General features: G+C 36.9%; 1 protein-coding gene across 19 annotated transcripts in view; it reads left to right on the top strand.

The window, feature by feature from the left end:
* Positions 1-16,545, top strand: part of SUGCT (succinyl-CoA:glutarate-CoA transferase) — a 323,214-nt gene that overhangs the window by 45,864 nt on the left and 260,805 nt on the right. For 15 of the 19 annotated variants that reach the window (XR_012054643.1, XR_012054642.1, XM_072925952.1 and 12 more), the window contains one exon: positions 1,941-2,084. The exons of the other annotated variants lie outside the window; for them this stretch is intronic. Coding sequence is in view for 13 of the 15 variants with exons in the window: in XM_072925952.1 (XP_072782053.1) it covers positions 1,941-2,084 (144 nt within the window). In the remaining 2 variants the exon portion in view is untranslated. The remainder of the gene's footprint in view (positions 1-1,940; positions 2,085-16,545) is intronic. 19 annotated transcript variants of the gene reach the window in all.

The raw sequence follows: 16,545 nt of genomic DNA, 5'->3' as shown, positions 1-16,545 counted from the left end.
TTCTCTTCCCGTGTCAAACCATGACACAATTGTAATGATTTTAAGTTGTCTTACGGTAGGCTTACTTGGGTGGCAGAATTCTGGAAGAGTCTCATTAGCTTTGCACTGCTATTTTTCTTCACAGATTAAAAACTTAAATAAATCCCAAGCAAACAAAAAGACTTTGAATTAAGGAATTGCTGTCATAATCTGATCATCTGACCTCAAACTTTTCAGAGTAGGAAATGGAGAATATTTCAGAAGAAGCACTACAATAAAAGCCTAGCTGGGCTGAAATTAGAAATTCATTTTGCCATTGATTTCAGAGGGGACATATATCATGCCAATGATTACAGAAGTTCTGAAACACATTATATAACATGAAGATTCTTCCCTTGATGCTAGAAAAGGGATGACATACTGAAAAGGATATTTGAACAAACAGCTTTTCAGTGATTTATTTCAGAAGGTCATGAACTTACATGAATTTGCATGTGTAAACAAAAATTTGTTTTCGTTTTCTTACTAGAAGCCTTGAGTGCATATAGTGGAAAATACAATACTGAGCTTTGACTTGGGGAGGGACTGAAGAGGAGAGAGAAAAAGGGAGTGAGAAGAATGAAGCAATATGGTTCTGCCTTTTAAACAGACAGGCACCTGTGTCAGAGTATTGTAGAAATTGTTTAGGCCTTTAGCTTCTAGACATAATAAAATTCAGACTTTACTAGCTTCTCTTGTCTCTAACATTATCTCTTTTCTTTTTGCATTGGTGAGTTGAAACATTATGTTTATACAGGGACAAAAAGTTGCACAGTAAATCCTTCATGATTTCAGTATGTGGCATCACAAAGTGGCAGTTTTGTGTACATTCTGCAAGAATACCTGGTTTTCAGTGGTAGTTTTTATACATCAGGTCACTCAAAGATACCAATTTCTTGCACTAACTGCAACTGAGTTAAACCATCCAACCAATTCCTTGTCTGCCAAGTGCATAGTGCACACTTTAGAGACAAGTGTGTCATATGGGATGGTGTCAAATGCTTTGCACAAGACCAAGTAGGTGACATCGGTCACTCTTCCCAGATGTACTACTGCTGTAACCCCATCATAGAAGGCCACTAAATTTGTCAGGTACAATTTGCCCCTAGTGAAGCCGTGTTGGCTGTCATAAATCACCTGCTTATTTTTCATGTACCTTAGAATAGCATCCAGGAGAATCTGCTCCATAAGCCTCCTGGGAAGGAAGAAGAAACTATTGGCCCATAGTCTCCTGGGTCTTCTTTTTTACCCTTTTTAAATATGCGGGTTATGTCTCCCTTTTTCCAGTCAATGGGAACTTCCTAGGTCTACCATGACTTCTCAAATATGATGGATAGTGGCTTAGCCATTCCCACTGCCAAATCCCTTGAGTCCTGCAGATGTATGTCATTGAGTCCAATGGGCTTATGCACCTTCAGGTTCCTTAGATGGTCTTGAACCTGATCTTTCCCTACAGTACGTGATTCTATGTTGTTGTCTCTCCAACAGATATTGGGGTGGTTGAAGCCCCCCATGAGGACCAGGGCTGGTGAATGAGGCCACTGCAATCTGTCTGTTGAGGGCCCCATCCACTCTGCCTCTGTGGATGGGCGTGTGTAGCAGGATTATAATGTTACCTGCAATTGCCCTACCTGTGCTCTCAGTCAGCTCTTCCTCCATCCCCAATGAAACTCCATGTGCTCCAGATGGTCATTGACATAGATGGAAACACTGCCCCTTTGTCTCCTTTGTCTGTCTTTCCTGAAGAACCTATATCCCTCCGTTCCAGCACTCCAGTCACAGGAATCATCCCACCATGTCCCTGTCATGCCAATAGGATCCCAGCCCTGTATTATCTCTGCTTGTTTCCCTGCTTTTAATTTTTTATTTCTTTATTGTTTTGTTTGTCTTGTTTCATTTTGGGGTGTTTTCTTTTTCTTTAGGATGGTGAGCCAGTTAGATCAGGAGTAGCAATGACAGACCTTGCTACTGGGCTGTATACATATGGAGCAATTATGGCTGGTTTACTTCAGAGGTATAAGACAGGAAAAGGACTATACATTGACTGCAATCTCCTGTCAACTCAGGTAGGAGTTGTAAAAAAATTGCCTTTTGTTGTGTAGATGCTTGAACCTAAGAATACTATTTGCACATAAATTAATGTGCATTAGTTAGTATAAATAGTTACAACAGTAATAATGACATTAATGATAATTTTATTAACATTAATGATAATTTTCTTAACCTGCCACTCTGGTAGCGACCATTTTATATGATATGGTTATTGTTACTACTGCAGTAAGATTGGTTTTCATTTTTTGCAAAGGACTGCCATGTTCTTTGAAAACACAGGTTAATGAAGGTTTATTATAATCACTGAGATTGTAACAGTTGTAGTGAGTAATTGGAGAGAGACAAGCCTAAGTGGTGAAACCAATGTTGAAAGGAAGGTTTTGGTTGTGGGTTATGTTACTTATAGAGCGACTGAATGACTTGTGCAAAATCACCCAGAGTATTAAAGTATCACCCAAGTTTCAAAGTAATGTAATCCAGGAGGTCTGCCTTTTGGTTCTGGGAGTTAAAAGAATGAAGTAAGGTTGAAGATGCAGCACTTTTCATAGGCATTAATGGCAAAGTTGTTTTGATCATGAAAGATATATTATGTACTACATATAATGAGAACATTAAGTTTCTTCTTTGAATATTTGAACACCACTGGTGCAATGATTTATCATTTCTTAAAAGAAAGTGACATTGATATGAGCTGCATATGATCAGGCGATATGTTGTCTTGCTGATGCAGGTACTTGCTGGTACCAGCTGGGCACATGATACAGAGGAATTTTTATTTACATTTTAAAATGTACATCAAAATTAAAGCAACTATAATTGCTTTAAATTAAAGCAACTATTGTGCGCCATTGTTTTCATTATTTAATTGTATTTTTCTTCATGTTATACCTGTCAGTACAGCTGAGAAATGACTGTGCCCATTGTGCTAAAAGTTGGCCCAGGTGTGAGCAAGAGGTTGGACACCTATATCATTGTATGGTAACAATGATTGAGACTAATGATTGAGTTTGCTCTAGTTTTAGTGCCTACTGCTTTTGTCTGAATAACTACTGAAATCAGACAGGAGGGGAAATCCTTGCTTAAATCAATAAAGAACTCATTTATTTTGGAACAAATGTTTGTAAGAACTGAACTTAATTATACTTAAATATATTTGAAAATGTTGTATTTGTAATGAAAAAATGTTTAGGAGAAAAACAGTTCAGAAAAATATTTTAGAAGTGTATTAAATGCTTATTAAATATTTTGTATATATATGGATGTAGGGGAGTTTTATGTTTATGGTATGGTAGTGTTATATATTATGGCAGCTGCTCCTTGATCTTTTTAATTTCTAATTTTATACAAATACTTCTGATAATTTTTATTGATTTCAAGAGTAATTCTGGGAGGGGTATGTGCACTTAATTCTTTGTTCTAGGTTTTTGACTTTTTGTTTTTAATGAAGTCTTCTTGATTATTATTCAATATTTTATCAAATGCTGAAAGTAGGAAGAGCTGAAGTTATGTGTTTCTTTAGCTGTCTTATTTCAGCTTATTTTGTTATCTTATTTGTCTTTATAATCTTTTTCCTTGATTAGGGTAGATTTGTCTATGCACAGAAGTGTTCTTATATTGCAAAATTTTCACCTGAACTTCTGCATCATCGTCCTTTAGGCCACTCATGAGCATACACAAGGAAGAGATTGAAGACCTGGATAGATGGTAGAGAACAAAGCATGTTGCATGGTGTTTTGTCTTCTACATGATTAGTTGAAGCAGTGCTAAATATTCAAGGAAAAGCCTATTCTTTTTTTAATTTTTTTTTTATACAGTAACCCTTTCCCTGTTCATTATAGTTATCTAAAAGTTATTAAGAAGTAATTCCATAAATGCACACTCATTGTAAAATAAATGTTTTTATTTACTTCACTGTTGGGTAAATGAAAGTCAAATAATTTGGTATATTGGAACAGAATATGGATAAAAGATGTTATTCAGAAAACAGCAATTTTTTTTAGGTGACCCTGTTGCTTCAATCCAAAATAATTTTAGGGTGTCGGCCCAAGTCTGCAATGAGAACATGTATGAAATTGGAAGATGTATTTATGGGTGAGGTTCTAAAGTAAAAAAAAAAAAAAAGAAAACATGTGATTAATTAGATTAAAAAGATGTGTTAAAATTAATGAAGAAGAATATAAGTGGCAGCTGAGTCTCTCAGAACATCTAGTTTCTTGTTCTGTTTTCTTTCTTTTTGTAAGACTGGTGGTTACTTATAAGTCTTTAGGGGGAGTATCTCTACTAAGAAAGAGTAGTACAAATCTGAAAACTAATGTAAATAAATAAAATGCTCTTGCAATACTTCTGATGGTAATCAGTTTTTTTTTAATGAAGTTAGACAATTACTGTGATGTGGTCAGGGTCTTTAAAGATACATGTTTTCAAAAAGATTTTGGTTTTACCTCCCAGCTAGGAATCTAAAGCTAGTTTTTCCTCATGTGATGAATGTCTGAAAAGAAGGACTTTTTGAAGTTTCTCATGGATGCTGCAAAAAAAATAAGGAACCTAAAGTTTTAGACTTTCAGTTTATTAGGTTCTTGGTGTTGATTAATGGTAGGATCTAGAGGTCAAACAGAGACATTGTGATAACTTTTCCTTCAGCAAGAGTTTCGCTGAAGTGTAGTAATTTTTAATGAGAAAAAAATGAACCTACTATGTGTACTAAACCACCCTATTTATAGTGTTTTGACAGCAGGGTCTTGTATGAAACTTAGTTTTGCCAGCATTTCATGCACTGAGCTAATATAGCAGTGTGGTTGGATCTTTTATTCATCCATTCATCTGAACTGAAAATTGTGAACCTGGCCAAGACATATTCATTGTTCAGTGTTGATGACTTTGATGATGTCAGAATGGAATAGACACCCCAGGGGTTAAGTCACTCAGGTAATTAGAAAATCTTGAAAATTGTTCGTTTTGTTTTATACAGAAAACTTAGCATCTAAATGTCAATCTGTGTCTGCGCTATCACTTTTCTGCATGCCTTGCAGAAATGCAAGAGGATTTATTTTTTGTTTTCTTTTTTTGTGGAGGGGAGGGCTGGAAAATGCTTTTGATACTAATTTCCTGCACAGACATGCAAATAACCAAGAGCATTGAACTGAATTCAGCTGCCAACAAAACTGATTTGAAACTTCTTAAAGAACTATCCCACTGCCTGGCAAGTTTCATATTTGTTATCTGTGTAGAACCAAATGATTGGTGAGACCCTATTCTCTGAAAAAAATTTATTTTTAAAAATCTTAAAATATATACCTTTCTTTCAAATTCTATTTTTTAAACACTTATTAAAGAAGATTTCTTTCCCCACAAGAAAATAGGATTCTAGCTTTTTTTTTTTTTTTGAACAAGAGATATGGTAACTCTTAGGATGTGGTTTTGTAGTGAGCAGAAATTTTCTATATCTCTCATCTATAAACTTTTAACCTGTGTCATACAATTCCTTTGAAATTTTTGACTTTTAGATGATTCACAGTTGTAAGCTTCAGACCTTCCAGCATCTAAATAGTGTCCTTTAGATGATGCTGGTAAATAAGAAGGAAGTGGGGTTTGGATTTGGTTCCAATTATGCAATTGTGCCCTTTCTTCTGTTGTGGCTTAAAAAAATCTCTTGGACATTTTAATATCCTTCCTGTATTTAATTACGATCAGGCTCCAACAAATACTCTAATAAGTTGGTTTCATTTGGATTAAAAATCTACAAGAAATACTTTACATTTAACATTTCTGCAATTTTGAATATAATTTTTCCCATATTCCACAGAGAGAAAAATATGGTTAATATTGTTTGTATAATATGATTGTTCATCAGACACTTCTCTGCTTCTAATTACTATGTTTTAGTTTGTATTTGCCATAGCAAATATCTTCTTAAAATGTTGAAATTACTCTAGAAAAACCTAGAAAGTTGGTATAAATTATTTTCTTTATTTTATTTTTGTTCTTAATTAAACAGCTAGTTTACTGAGGGAATGATGAGGGTTAGAAGCTATTAGTTTTTGTTTCTGCCTCACATTTTCCTATGATGATTCTGTTTAAGGCTCATCTATTTAAGGTGCTTTCAGTGCTATCTATTCAGGGTTTTCATGGCATGCCTTTTGGCAATTATTGAGTATACGTGAAACTGGTAACAGTTGCATACTGCCTATAGGACATACAAGGCATCATAGAATCCCTGAGCAGTAAGCTGGGTGGAAATATCAGTCTTGGAACTTAAATACTGCTCAGGTGTCTTGACTGTATCTTGTTGCTTCTCCACTTGCTGAGAGTTATGAGTTGAACGAATACCAAAATAGCAAAAGAAAATAATCTTTTTTAGGGGTTATTGTTTCTGGTGATTTTGGAGGCCAGCTATGAGAACTGTTACACAGTTGTCTTGTTTTGGGGTATGGTTTGAATAAATGGGTTTTTTACAAGCTTATAAAGCATCATCTTTGCAAAACATAGTATTCTTAAACTCCATCATAATAAAAAATTGAGCATGTGCTGTATGGAGATGTCATTTTTTTTCACTGTATAGCTCTAATATAGAAAAATAACAACTTCTGAATTAATATGAACATTTCTTGAAGCATATACTGCACTTTAAACACTTCTTGGCATGTATTCTTGACCATTTCCATTGAGGACAGCCGTATAACTAAGAACAGAATTTATCCCTCTGGGTTTTAAGCAGCCAGAATTTGATTGAATAGACCAGAAGACCATACACACATGACAGTAACTCAATTTAATATTGGCCTCTGTGGAATTTGTGTTATGATTTCTAATGATTAGTTATGCAGTCATTGGAAGAACATCCTCCAACTGGGTCTTGGTTTTATTTAGAGGCTTTCTTTACTCTCTAAACAGAATACATATTCAAATTGCTAGGGAATTTCTTCTTTAAATGCTACCCAACTGTAAATTCTCTGTCTTTTTGTCTTTGCTACCATTGTTCTTGTGCTAAAGAAATCAAGCCTGAATGAGTTGCAATTTCATTTTCCTATGTTGATCTACCTCTGTCATTAATTAGAGAAAGACTAGAAACGAGATAGAAAAAAATATGCTCCTTTTTTACTAAAAAAAAAGAAAGAAGTGGAGAGTGCCTGCAGAAAAATAGAGTGCCTGAAGAAAGTGCCTGGAGTGGGTAGGGGAGAGAGTTTGAAGACAAAGGCAGACATTTCTTTTAATGAGTTTTTAATTTAGATGACCTTTTAATAAGGGTGTAATCTTGGAAATGGAATCAAGATGTTTATTACCAGCAGATCGGATTTCAGAATCATGCTGAGTATTAGAAGGATAATGCGGGTAAATGAAAAGATAGGGGAATGATTTAAGCAACTAGTACCAGAATAAACACATTTAGTGTACCCCAAAATCTCACCTGTCCCTCTAAAATCACAGAAGTTTCTGAAGTCATTCTATGAATTCATCAAACTAGGATAGAGGCTTTCAACACGTTGTGTTCCATTTTTTAATGCAAATAACAAGTAAAAGGGTTGTAACTTGATGGGAGAGGTTTTAGTTTTATGTCATGGAAAATTTTAAGTTAACAAGACAGCTGATTTTTATGTGCTGCTGAACCTCTGGAAATCTAATAAACCTTAACAAGTGTGGCATTTTTGGGTATGGTGATAGAACTCTAGCTAAGGTTTCAACACTGCTTAGTTTGATTACTTCAGGAAACTCTCATTAAAATTTCTTTATAGATTATAATTTATTTTTTCAAAAAAGGTAAATGATGATGCTGAAACACATTTGAAATAATGACTTCCTTTGATCTAATGAGGTCCCGCTGCCAGAATTTCTCTTTATATTCAGCACAGTATTGTTTCTCTATTCATTATCGATTGTGACTAATCAGTTAGACTGCAAACTCTTTAGAGAAGTGACATGTGATTAGTCCAAAAGTCATAACGTATTACTTACTATGTTATAGAAAAAGCTATAAAAAATATGTTCAGACTCTAGTTTAGGACTTCTAAAACAGGTATCCATTAAACTGTATAAAAATCATAGAATCATCAGGGTTGAAAGAGACCCTTAAGACCATAAAGTCCAGTTGTCAACTCAGAACTATCCAGAACCCTTAAACCACTAAATCACATCATCCAGATCCAACCACCTCTTACACATCTCCAGGGATGGTGGCTCCACCCTGGGCAATCTATTCCAATGCCTGACCACCCTAATGCTGAAATTTTTTTTTCCTAGTATCTAAATCTCCCCTATCTCAACTTAAGGCCATTTCAGCTGGTCCCCTCTCTGCAGGCACAGGAGAAAAGACCAGTTCCCACCTCAGGTTGAAAGATAGAGCAATGAGGTCCCTCCTGAGCCCTCTCTTCTTGAGAATAAACAACCCCAGCTCCCTCAGCCATTCCTCATAAGACACATTTTCCAGACCTTTCACAAGCCTTGTTGCCCTTCTTTGGCCATGCTCCAGCACCTCAATGTCCTTTTTAAAGTGAGGGGCCCAGAACTGAACACAGTACTCGAGGTGTGGCCTCACCCGTGCTGTGTACAGGAGGGTGGTCTCTGCTCTGGACCTGCTGGCCACACTGTTCTTCATACAGGCCAGGATGCCATTGATCTTGGCCACCTGGGCACACTGCTGGCTCATACTGAGCACCCCCAGGCCCCTTGCTGCTGAACAGCTCTTGAGCCACTCCTCCCCAAGCTTGTAGGGCTGCATGGTCTTGCTGGGACGTGGGTGCAGGACCCAGCACTTCCCTTTTGTCCTCATCATGTTGTCCTCAGCCCATTGATTGAACCTGTCCAGATTTCCCTGCAGAGCCTTCCTACTCTTGAGAAGATCAACACTCCCACCCAGCTTAGTGTTTTCTGCAAATTTACTGAGGATGCCCTGAATCCCCAGGTCTGGATCATCAAAAAAGATGTTAAACAGGGACCAGCACTCAAACTGAGCCCTGGGGAACACTATTAGTGATCCATCACCAAGTAGATTTAGTTCCATTCACCATAACACTCCAAGCCTGGCCATCCAGCCATATTTTTATTAACTGAGATATTCACCCATCTAGGAGATCTGGGAGGATGCTGTGGGAGACTCTGTCAAATGCTTTACTGAAGTCTAGATAGAGTACATCCACTGCCTTTCCCTCACCTACTCAGTGGGTCATTTGGTCATAGAATAAGATCAAATTCAAGCAGAATCTGCCTTTCATAAATGCATTCTGGCTGGGCTTGATCCCCCGATTGTCCTGCATGTGCCATATAATGGCTCTCAGGATGAGCTCTTCCATAACCTTGGTCAGAACTGAGGTCAGGCTGACAGGGCTATTCCCTGAATCCTCCTTCAGCTACATCCTTTACATTTACTAATTTCCAGTCAGCTGGAACTTCTCCAGTTAACAAGGACTGGTGATAGAGGATTGAGAGTGGTTTGACAAGTTATTTTCCTTCCCTCACTACCCTGGGGTGGATCAATGTGAGTGTCTAGTCAGAGTTCAGTTATTTGTAAAAATCCCTTGCCTTGCTTTGAATGAATTTGGTAGTACTAGATTTCTCTGATAAACATATTTGAAGTTATTTTTGTTCTAGTTTCCTCTGTGATAAAACATTTTGGGGTTTTTGTGATACTACTGGAATACTTTTTGTAGATTGATTAAAGAATAAATTCCTTCTTCAGAGTATAATTTACAATGTTGCCACTATTTAAAAAGCATTATGTACAAGTGCCATGTTTTGACTCCAGACTTATTGGCAATACTCAAGTGAAATAGAACCTTGGACCACATTTCTTGGACTTGCATGCTGTGTAACAGCTTAGACAATGAACTACATCTGCAATGTGAACAGCATTAAAATACTCAAAAGAGCGTTATGGGCATTGCTTAATGCTGCAGAGGCACAGAAATTATATTCTTGTGAAACATCCTATTTCAAACATTTCATTCAATTGCATGGATTTGTTTATTGTGACATCCCTGTAGTGCATTAGCACCATTAGCACCATTAAGTACTTAATGGACAGTGAATTGAGATTTTCAGTGTTAGAACTAAAGCCATTGTTGTTCTGCTGGTAATACTGTAATGAATGGGAGATTTCGCTGTGATAATAGGCAGACAACATTTGTGCATTTCTCACACAACCAAAGAGGCATGACTTATTTCTTTACATGCCTTCCTGAGTATCAAATGAAATGTCTAAAATCTACCTGTTTGCACTGCTGCAGCACAAGCTGTTGAAATTACTATTATATTTTATTTTTGTATTTGTTCACTACAGATAAGACGAAAAGTACATTGTCAGTAGACAAACACACCTAAGATTCTTTATTCCATGCAAATATTTATGCTGATAAATGTGGAGAGCAAACGTGGAGAGCAAAAAGATGAGTGATATAAATGGTTAGATGTATGCATATTTTCATTTTAAATGGCATTGTTCCTATCATAAGATAAAAAGTGAAAAGTGCCTTAATACAGCATGTTTTGGTTGTTGACAGCTTTCCATGGATAAGCATCCTTATTACTGATTAAATTAAAAAATAATATCCTTCACAATGGGTATATAAAATCCAGTTTGGAGCCTCCGCATACTACCCAATTGCAAACAATAATAAATATTGCTATTCTGATGCCTGTCTTCACAGGTGATTAAATTTTTTATGAACAAAATCTGTTTGTCTTTATCATATTTTTATGCTTGTTTATTTCCATTCTCAGTCATCAACTATAGCTATTATTTTTAGAATAGAAAAGAATAATTTAGGTTGGAAAAGAACTTTAAGATCACCAAGTAATACAGCATTGCCAAGTCCACCACTAAAGCATGTCTCTAAGTGCCACATCTTTTAAATACTCCCAGACCCAGCAATGCACCGCTTCCCTGGGCAGCTTGGTCCAATGGCTGATAACCTTTTCTGTGAAAATTTTTTTCCTATTATCTAATCTAAACCTCCTGGGTTTAGAGGCCTTTTCCTCTTGTCCTGTCACTTGTTGCCTGGGAGAAGAGACTGGCTCTCCCACTTCACTACAGCCTCCTTTCAAGAAGTTGTAGAGAACAATAAGGGTCATCTCTGAACCTCCTTTTCTCCAATCTGAGCAATTTCAAGCTCCCACAGCTGTTTCTGATAAGACTTGTGTTCCAGATCCTTCACCAGCTTCACTGTCCTTCTCTGGACATACTTCAGCACCTCAATATCTTTCTGGTAGTGAGGGGCTCAAAACTGAACACAGGATTTGAGGCTGCACCAGTTCTGATTATAGAGCACTGCCCTGGTCCTGTTGGACACACTGTTCCTGATGAAGGCCAGGATGCCACTGTCCTTCTTGGCCACCTGGGCACACACTGGCTCATGTTCAGCTGCTGTCAACCAGCACCCCCAGGTCCTTTTCTGCTGGCCAGCTTTCCAGTCTGCCCATAGCACTGCCTGGGGTTGTTATGATCCTGTTGTGCAGGATCCAGCACTTCTTGTTAACCTCATACCAGTGACTTTGGCCCATTAATTCAACCCGTCCAGGTCCTTCTGCAGAGCCTTTCTACACTCCAGCAGATCAACACTGCTGCGCAGCTCAGTGTTGTTTGCAAACTGACTGAGGATGCATTCTGTTCCCTTGTACAGTGTGTTTATAAATATGTTAGACAGAACTGGACAAAATCCTGAGCCCTGCGGGGCTAATGACCAGCTGGGTGTAGCACCATTCACCATCACTCTCTGCGCCCAGCCATCTACCAAGTCTTTTTATCCAGTGAAGAGTGCACCCATCCAAGCCATGAGCAGAAGACTGTGAGAAAATGTCAAAGGCTTTACTGAAGTCCAGATAGATTGTACTGAGAGACAATAGCTATAGCTTTTCCCTCATCCACTTAGTGAGTTACCTTGCCATAGAAGATCAGGTTGGTCAAGTAGGACCTGCCATTCATAAACCTGTACTGACTGGGCCTGATCTCCTGGTTGTCAGGTACATGTAGCATGGTGATCCTATGACTGAACCTTTAGGTGTTCCTTCCTGTAGAATATGCAGCCTTTCTAGATTGCTTTGTCCTACAGGACTTCTTCCCGAGGGACTCTCTCAACCAATCTCCTAAACAAGCCAAAGTCTTCCCTCTGGAGTTCCAAGCTAACTGTATTCTCCTTCCTTCCGCAAGAATTAAAAATTCTATCATTTCATGGTTGCTATGCTCAAGACAGCCTTCCACCCCCACCCATAATTTCCTCTCTGTTCACAAACAACAGGTCCAGAGGGCTCTTTCCCTAGTTGCCTCTCTCCAAGTGCATCAGAAAGTCATCTTCCACACACTCCAAACTCCTAGACTATTGTCTCTTTGTTGTGTTGTATTTTCAAGACATCTAGTATGTTGAAGTCCCTCATGAGAACAAGGATAGCAACTGCAAGACTTCTGCCAGCTGCTCGTAGAGTATTCCATCTTCCTTTTGTCCTGGTTGGTCAATCTATGAGACTGCCACTAGGGTATCTTTTGTTAGCCTTCTTGATTCTTACCCATGAATACTGAACCCTATTCTCACCATCATTTAGCTCTAGAAAAACAGTACACACAATGTATTACAGTGTTAGAGAAACCTGTATACAATAGCAGAAAAAACTTTTTGTCAGTTTAATTTTGCCTGGACTTGGTAAAGCTGTCTGAAATATAGAACACAATGCATTTAATATTTCAATGCATATACAGTCTTTCTTCAGAGAGAATAAAGTCTTAAGAAAATAATTGTAGAAATGTACGGCTAAAGTTGTCTGTTATCAACATCTGATTTCATTTATTAGAACACAGCCAAAGCTTTAACTGTTTTGGCTGATTTTTCCATGTCAGGGAAAAGAAAAGGGATTTGTTTTCAAAGTTGCTTTAAAAATGATTCATCTGTTTCCAGGATCACGTTATGGGAAAATCCACTAATCCACTGATAGGCTTTTTTGGTTTTTTTCCTTTTTTTTTTTTTCTTAATGAGAAACTCAGTGCCTTCAGTTTTTGGATTTTGCACCTAACTTTGGAGTTCTTGGTGTTTTTGGTATTTTTAGCCTTAATACTCACCTTAATTTTTTTTTTTTTTTTTTTAAGTAACAGTTTCCTTAGTGACATTCCTTTGTAATTATGAAGCTGAAATAGTATCTTTCTTTATGCTTTCAGGAAAAAAAAGACTAGTATTTTATCATAATCAAGAAAATGAAATTTATTCTTCCCTTTAGAATGTGTCTTTCTTCAACTGGAGCTCATTTAAAAGAAATACATTTTTTAAGAAATATTTTTTGATTCCCTTTTTCTCTTTAATGCCAGCGCTGTCTAATAGCTTCTATGGTCAGGATTTTTATTTTTCGTCTTCCACTTAAAATTCATCTGAGTGTGTAGAATTTTTTTTTTTGTTTGTTTGTTTGATTGCCTGTTTAATTGGAGACTGAGGAGATATAGGAGTCCATTTAGCATGTACTTACTCTTGAAACATACTTTTGAAATTGCAAGTTCTACATCTGTTAGTGACATTAGTCTTTGCTATTGTTAATGCTAATTGAATCTTAATCAGGAGCTGATCTCCATGCTATGGGAAGCATCCATTCTGGTCTTTTATAAGCTCTAAATGGCTCATTAAAAATAATTTGTAGATCAGTTCTTTTTTGTTGTTTCATTTCACTGAACATAGCAGTTCCCTGTGATGCAAATGCATTGTGTTTTTGAAGATGTCTCAGTTTCTCTATGTAGTCTAAAAAGATGTTATCAGACATCATTTTCAGGCAGAAAAAGTATTTATATAACTGTGTACCTTAAAATCTGTTTGCTCATTTAATCTATCTTAACCTCTGAGAATTCATATTCTAGGGAAGTTATTCAAATACATTACCTCTTATTTTCTTATTGCCTAGTTTGGGGTTTTTTATTGTTTCTGGTTCAATTAACACCTTCTAGCACATCTTTTGTGTGACTGTGATTTGCTGTGTGCTATTGGTCAGGTGGCTAACTTGAATCAGCAAATCCCCCATGCTGCATGTGATTGCTGGCATGGATTTCTATACCTGCCTAAGTGTCTGGTTGGAAGATACAAGAACAGGACTCTATAGGACACCTATCTTAAAATTCTAGTTATTTGTCATTAAAGATCTGATTTTATCTAACAAGATCATAGTTGTGGCCAGGATTATGCCATTAATGGGTACTTCAGTGCCAGGAGTTTTCTTTTGTGAAGGGTGGATTCACGATAATTTCCTGGAATTTTTCATTAAGAGAAATCAGTGTCGCTGAGTAGAAAATCCTTTTTACGGGAGGACAGTGTTCATAACATGACCACAGACATTGTTCAAAAATTCTCTTTAATAGTATTAAGCCTTGGCCTACATGATAGTAGTTTTACTTTTTTTAGTTAACTTTTGCAGGCCAGACCTGCTGTTTTGATGCAGGGACACCACAGACGAAGCAGTAGAATCTTGCTCCTTTGTGTGCAGTGGCTTTGGTGTGTACTTGCAGATGGGAATGCCTGCCCTGCCTAAAGGTGTATGCCACTCTTGAACTGATTTTTAGCTTCTGCAGATCTCTCAACTTCGGGCTAGATGGGCAGCCCTTACAAGCCCGAATGTAAGGTGATGTTTGTTGATAGCACCTGGGAATGCTGTGGTTTCCTGCTGGACCCCTCCATGATGGGCTGGCTTGAATTGTGGCAGCTGTTTACCTCTGCACAAGGCTGTGGTTTCTGCTGCCCAGTTAATTCTTGCAGGAGTTTGAAATTAAATTCCCTGCGTAAAAACTGATAGAACACTACCATTCATTGTGGTATAGTGCCACATCCTGAAACAGTTGGGTTGATGCTTAAGAATTGAATGATTAGTTGGAAGCCTGTGGGTTGCCCTGTAGAAATAGAGGTGTTGGGTTTTGATGTGGGGTTTTTGGGTTTTTGGATAATGAAAAAATGACGCAAGGAGCATGAGCTGAGAGTCACTTAATGCGCATGTACATGGAAGCAGCTTCTATAAGGACAATAGGGAATAACTGCAAAAGCAAAATGAGTCAAATTTAAATGTTACCAGTGTCAAAATACTTATTAGGGAAAACACAAACCAGTAATTAGGTAAATACTAGCATAGGATCAGTGATTTTAAGAGACCTTTTATAGTGTGCACCAAATGTAGATTGTGGTCTTATGTTCGCATTTTTCTCATTTAAGATTTTTTAAATATGTCACCAGAACTATGGAAAAGGTGTAATTGGAAGATTATTGGTCTCTGTGCAACAGAAGGCCATGGAATTGTCTAGAATGATTTTTTTTCCTACAAAACTGTAAATTAATAATTTTGTTACTACTTCTGTAGCATAGCATAAAATAAGTTACCTATGTCAGTGTAAAATGCCGGAGTCTCAAAGTTAATAAGTCCACATGCTTGCTTTAAGAAAGAGCAAACAAAGAATGAGACAGAAATAAATTAACTTGGCTTCAAGTCAAAGCATTGTTAAGATATGTGGCAAGACAGCAGACACAAAATTGGAGGGAGAAGAAAGTAAAGAATATAATTAAAATGTTATTTTTTTCCAGTTACCTGTCTTCTTTTGTTATTCATATACACTTGTTGAAATTGCATGTAAATGATTGATTGACTCAACAAACTCATTGTAATAAATGATGTTTGATGTGCTATCTTGAAAAAAATCTTTTGAAATTCTGTCTCTTTTCTTTGTCTGCTGACCTTGTGGCTTTTAATATCTTGTTTCCCATCTGTCTGATTTCATCATAATCTGAGCATAACTTTTCAGACCTTAATGCAGCTCTCTTTTTGTTCTGATTTAAGTAAGTCTGTTACACAAATATGGGATTTGGCCATCAACAGTAACATTAGAAAGGAATGTTGAAATATGTGTTCCCTTTACTGATGTGAAATAAAGAAACGCTTATCTGTAGATATTTGATAATGCATATTTACAGTGCATAGATCTGTCTCTACAAGCAAATGAATACAGAGATGTCTGTATCATTACATTACATCTGCTTTAATGTTCTAAGTTCAAAGGTTACTTTTGAGGATTATTTCTTAATTAAAGGAGAAAATAAATGGGTCTATAAGGTTTCAGGAAAGGAGTTTTAAGTATAGATTTAAAAAATACTTAGCTGAATATGTCATACAGATGTACCCGAACTCCAGTTTGAGAGATTGATTGTATTATAGATGTTTCTGCTTCAAGAAGTGTCTCTATCAGTGAGGTCCTGAGTCTTGAATTACAGGGGAGTTTGGACAAATAGGCTTACACTGTTACAAACATTTATTCTAAAGGATATAATGTCTATGAAAATGTTCATTTGGGATATCTTTTTTACGCTTGTAGTTCAGCAGTTTTCTTAACAGTTGTAAGATATAGGTAGAGAAATTCTTTGTGTTCTTTATCAATTACATAAATTGTATATGCTGAAAGATTTTTTTGGACAGTGCTTTTTTAGTGGGACTAAATCTTTGGAAAGACCAAAAATAATGAACTGAGCCAGGAAGAGAGGAAAGGGA

This window comes from Taeniopygia guttata, chromosome 2, assembly GCF_048771995.1.
Source record: "Taeniopygia guttata chromosome 2, bTaeGut7.mat, whole genome shotgun sequence".
In the NCBI taxonomy this organism is placed as follows: domain Eukaryota; kingdom Metazoa; phylum Chordata; class Aves; order Passeriformes; family Estrildidae; genus Taeniopygia; species Taeniopygia guttata.
The sequence above is the reverse complement of the archived record's forward strand: the minus strand, read 5'-3'. Positions and strand labels throughout refer to the sequence as shown.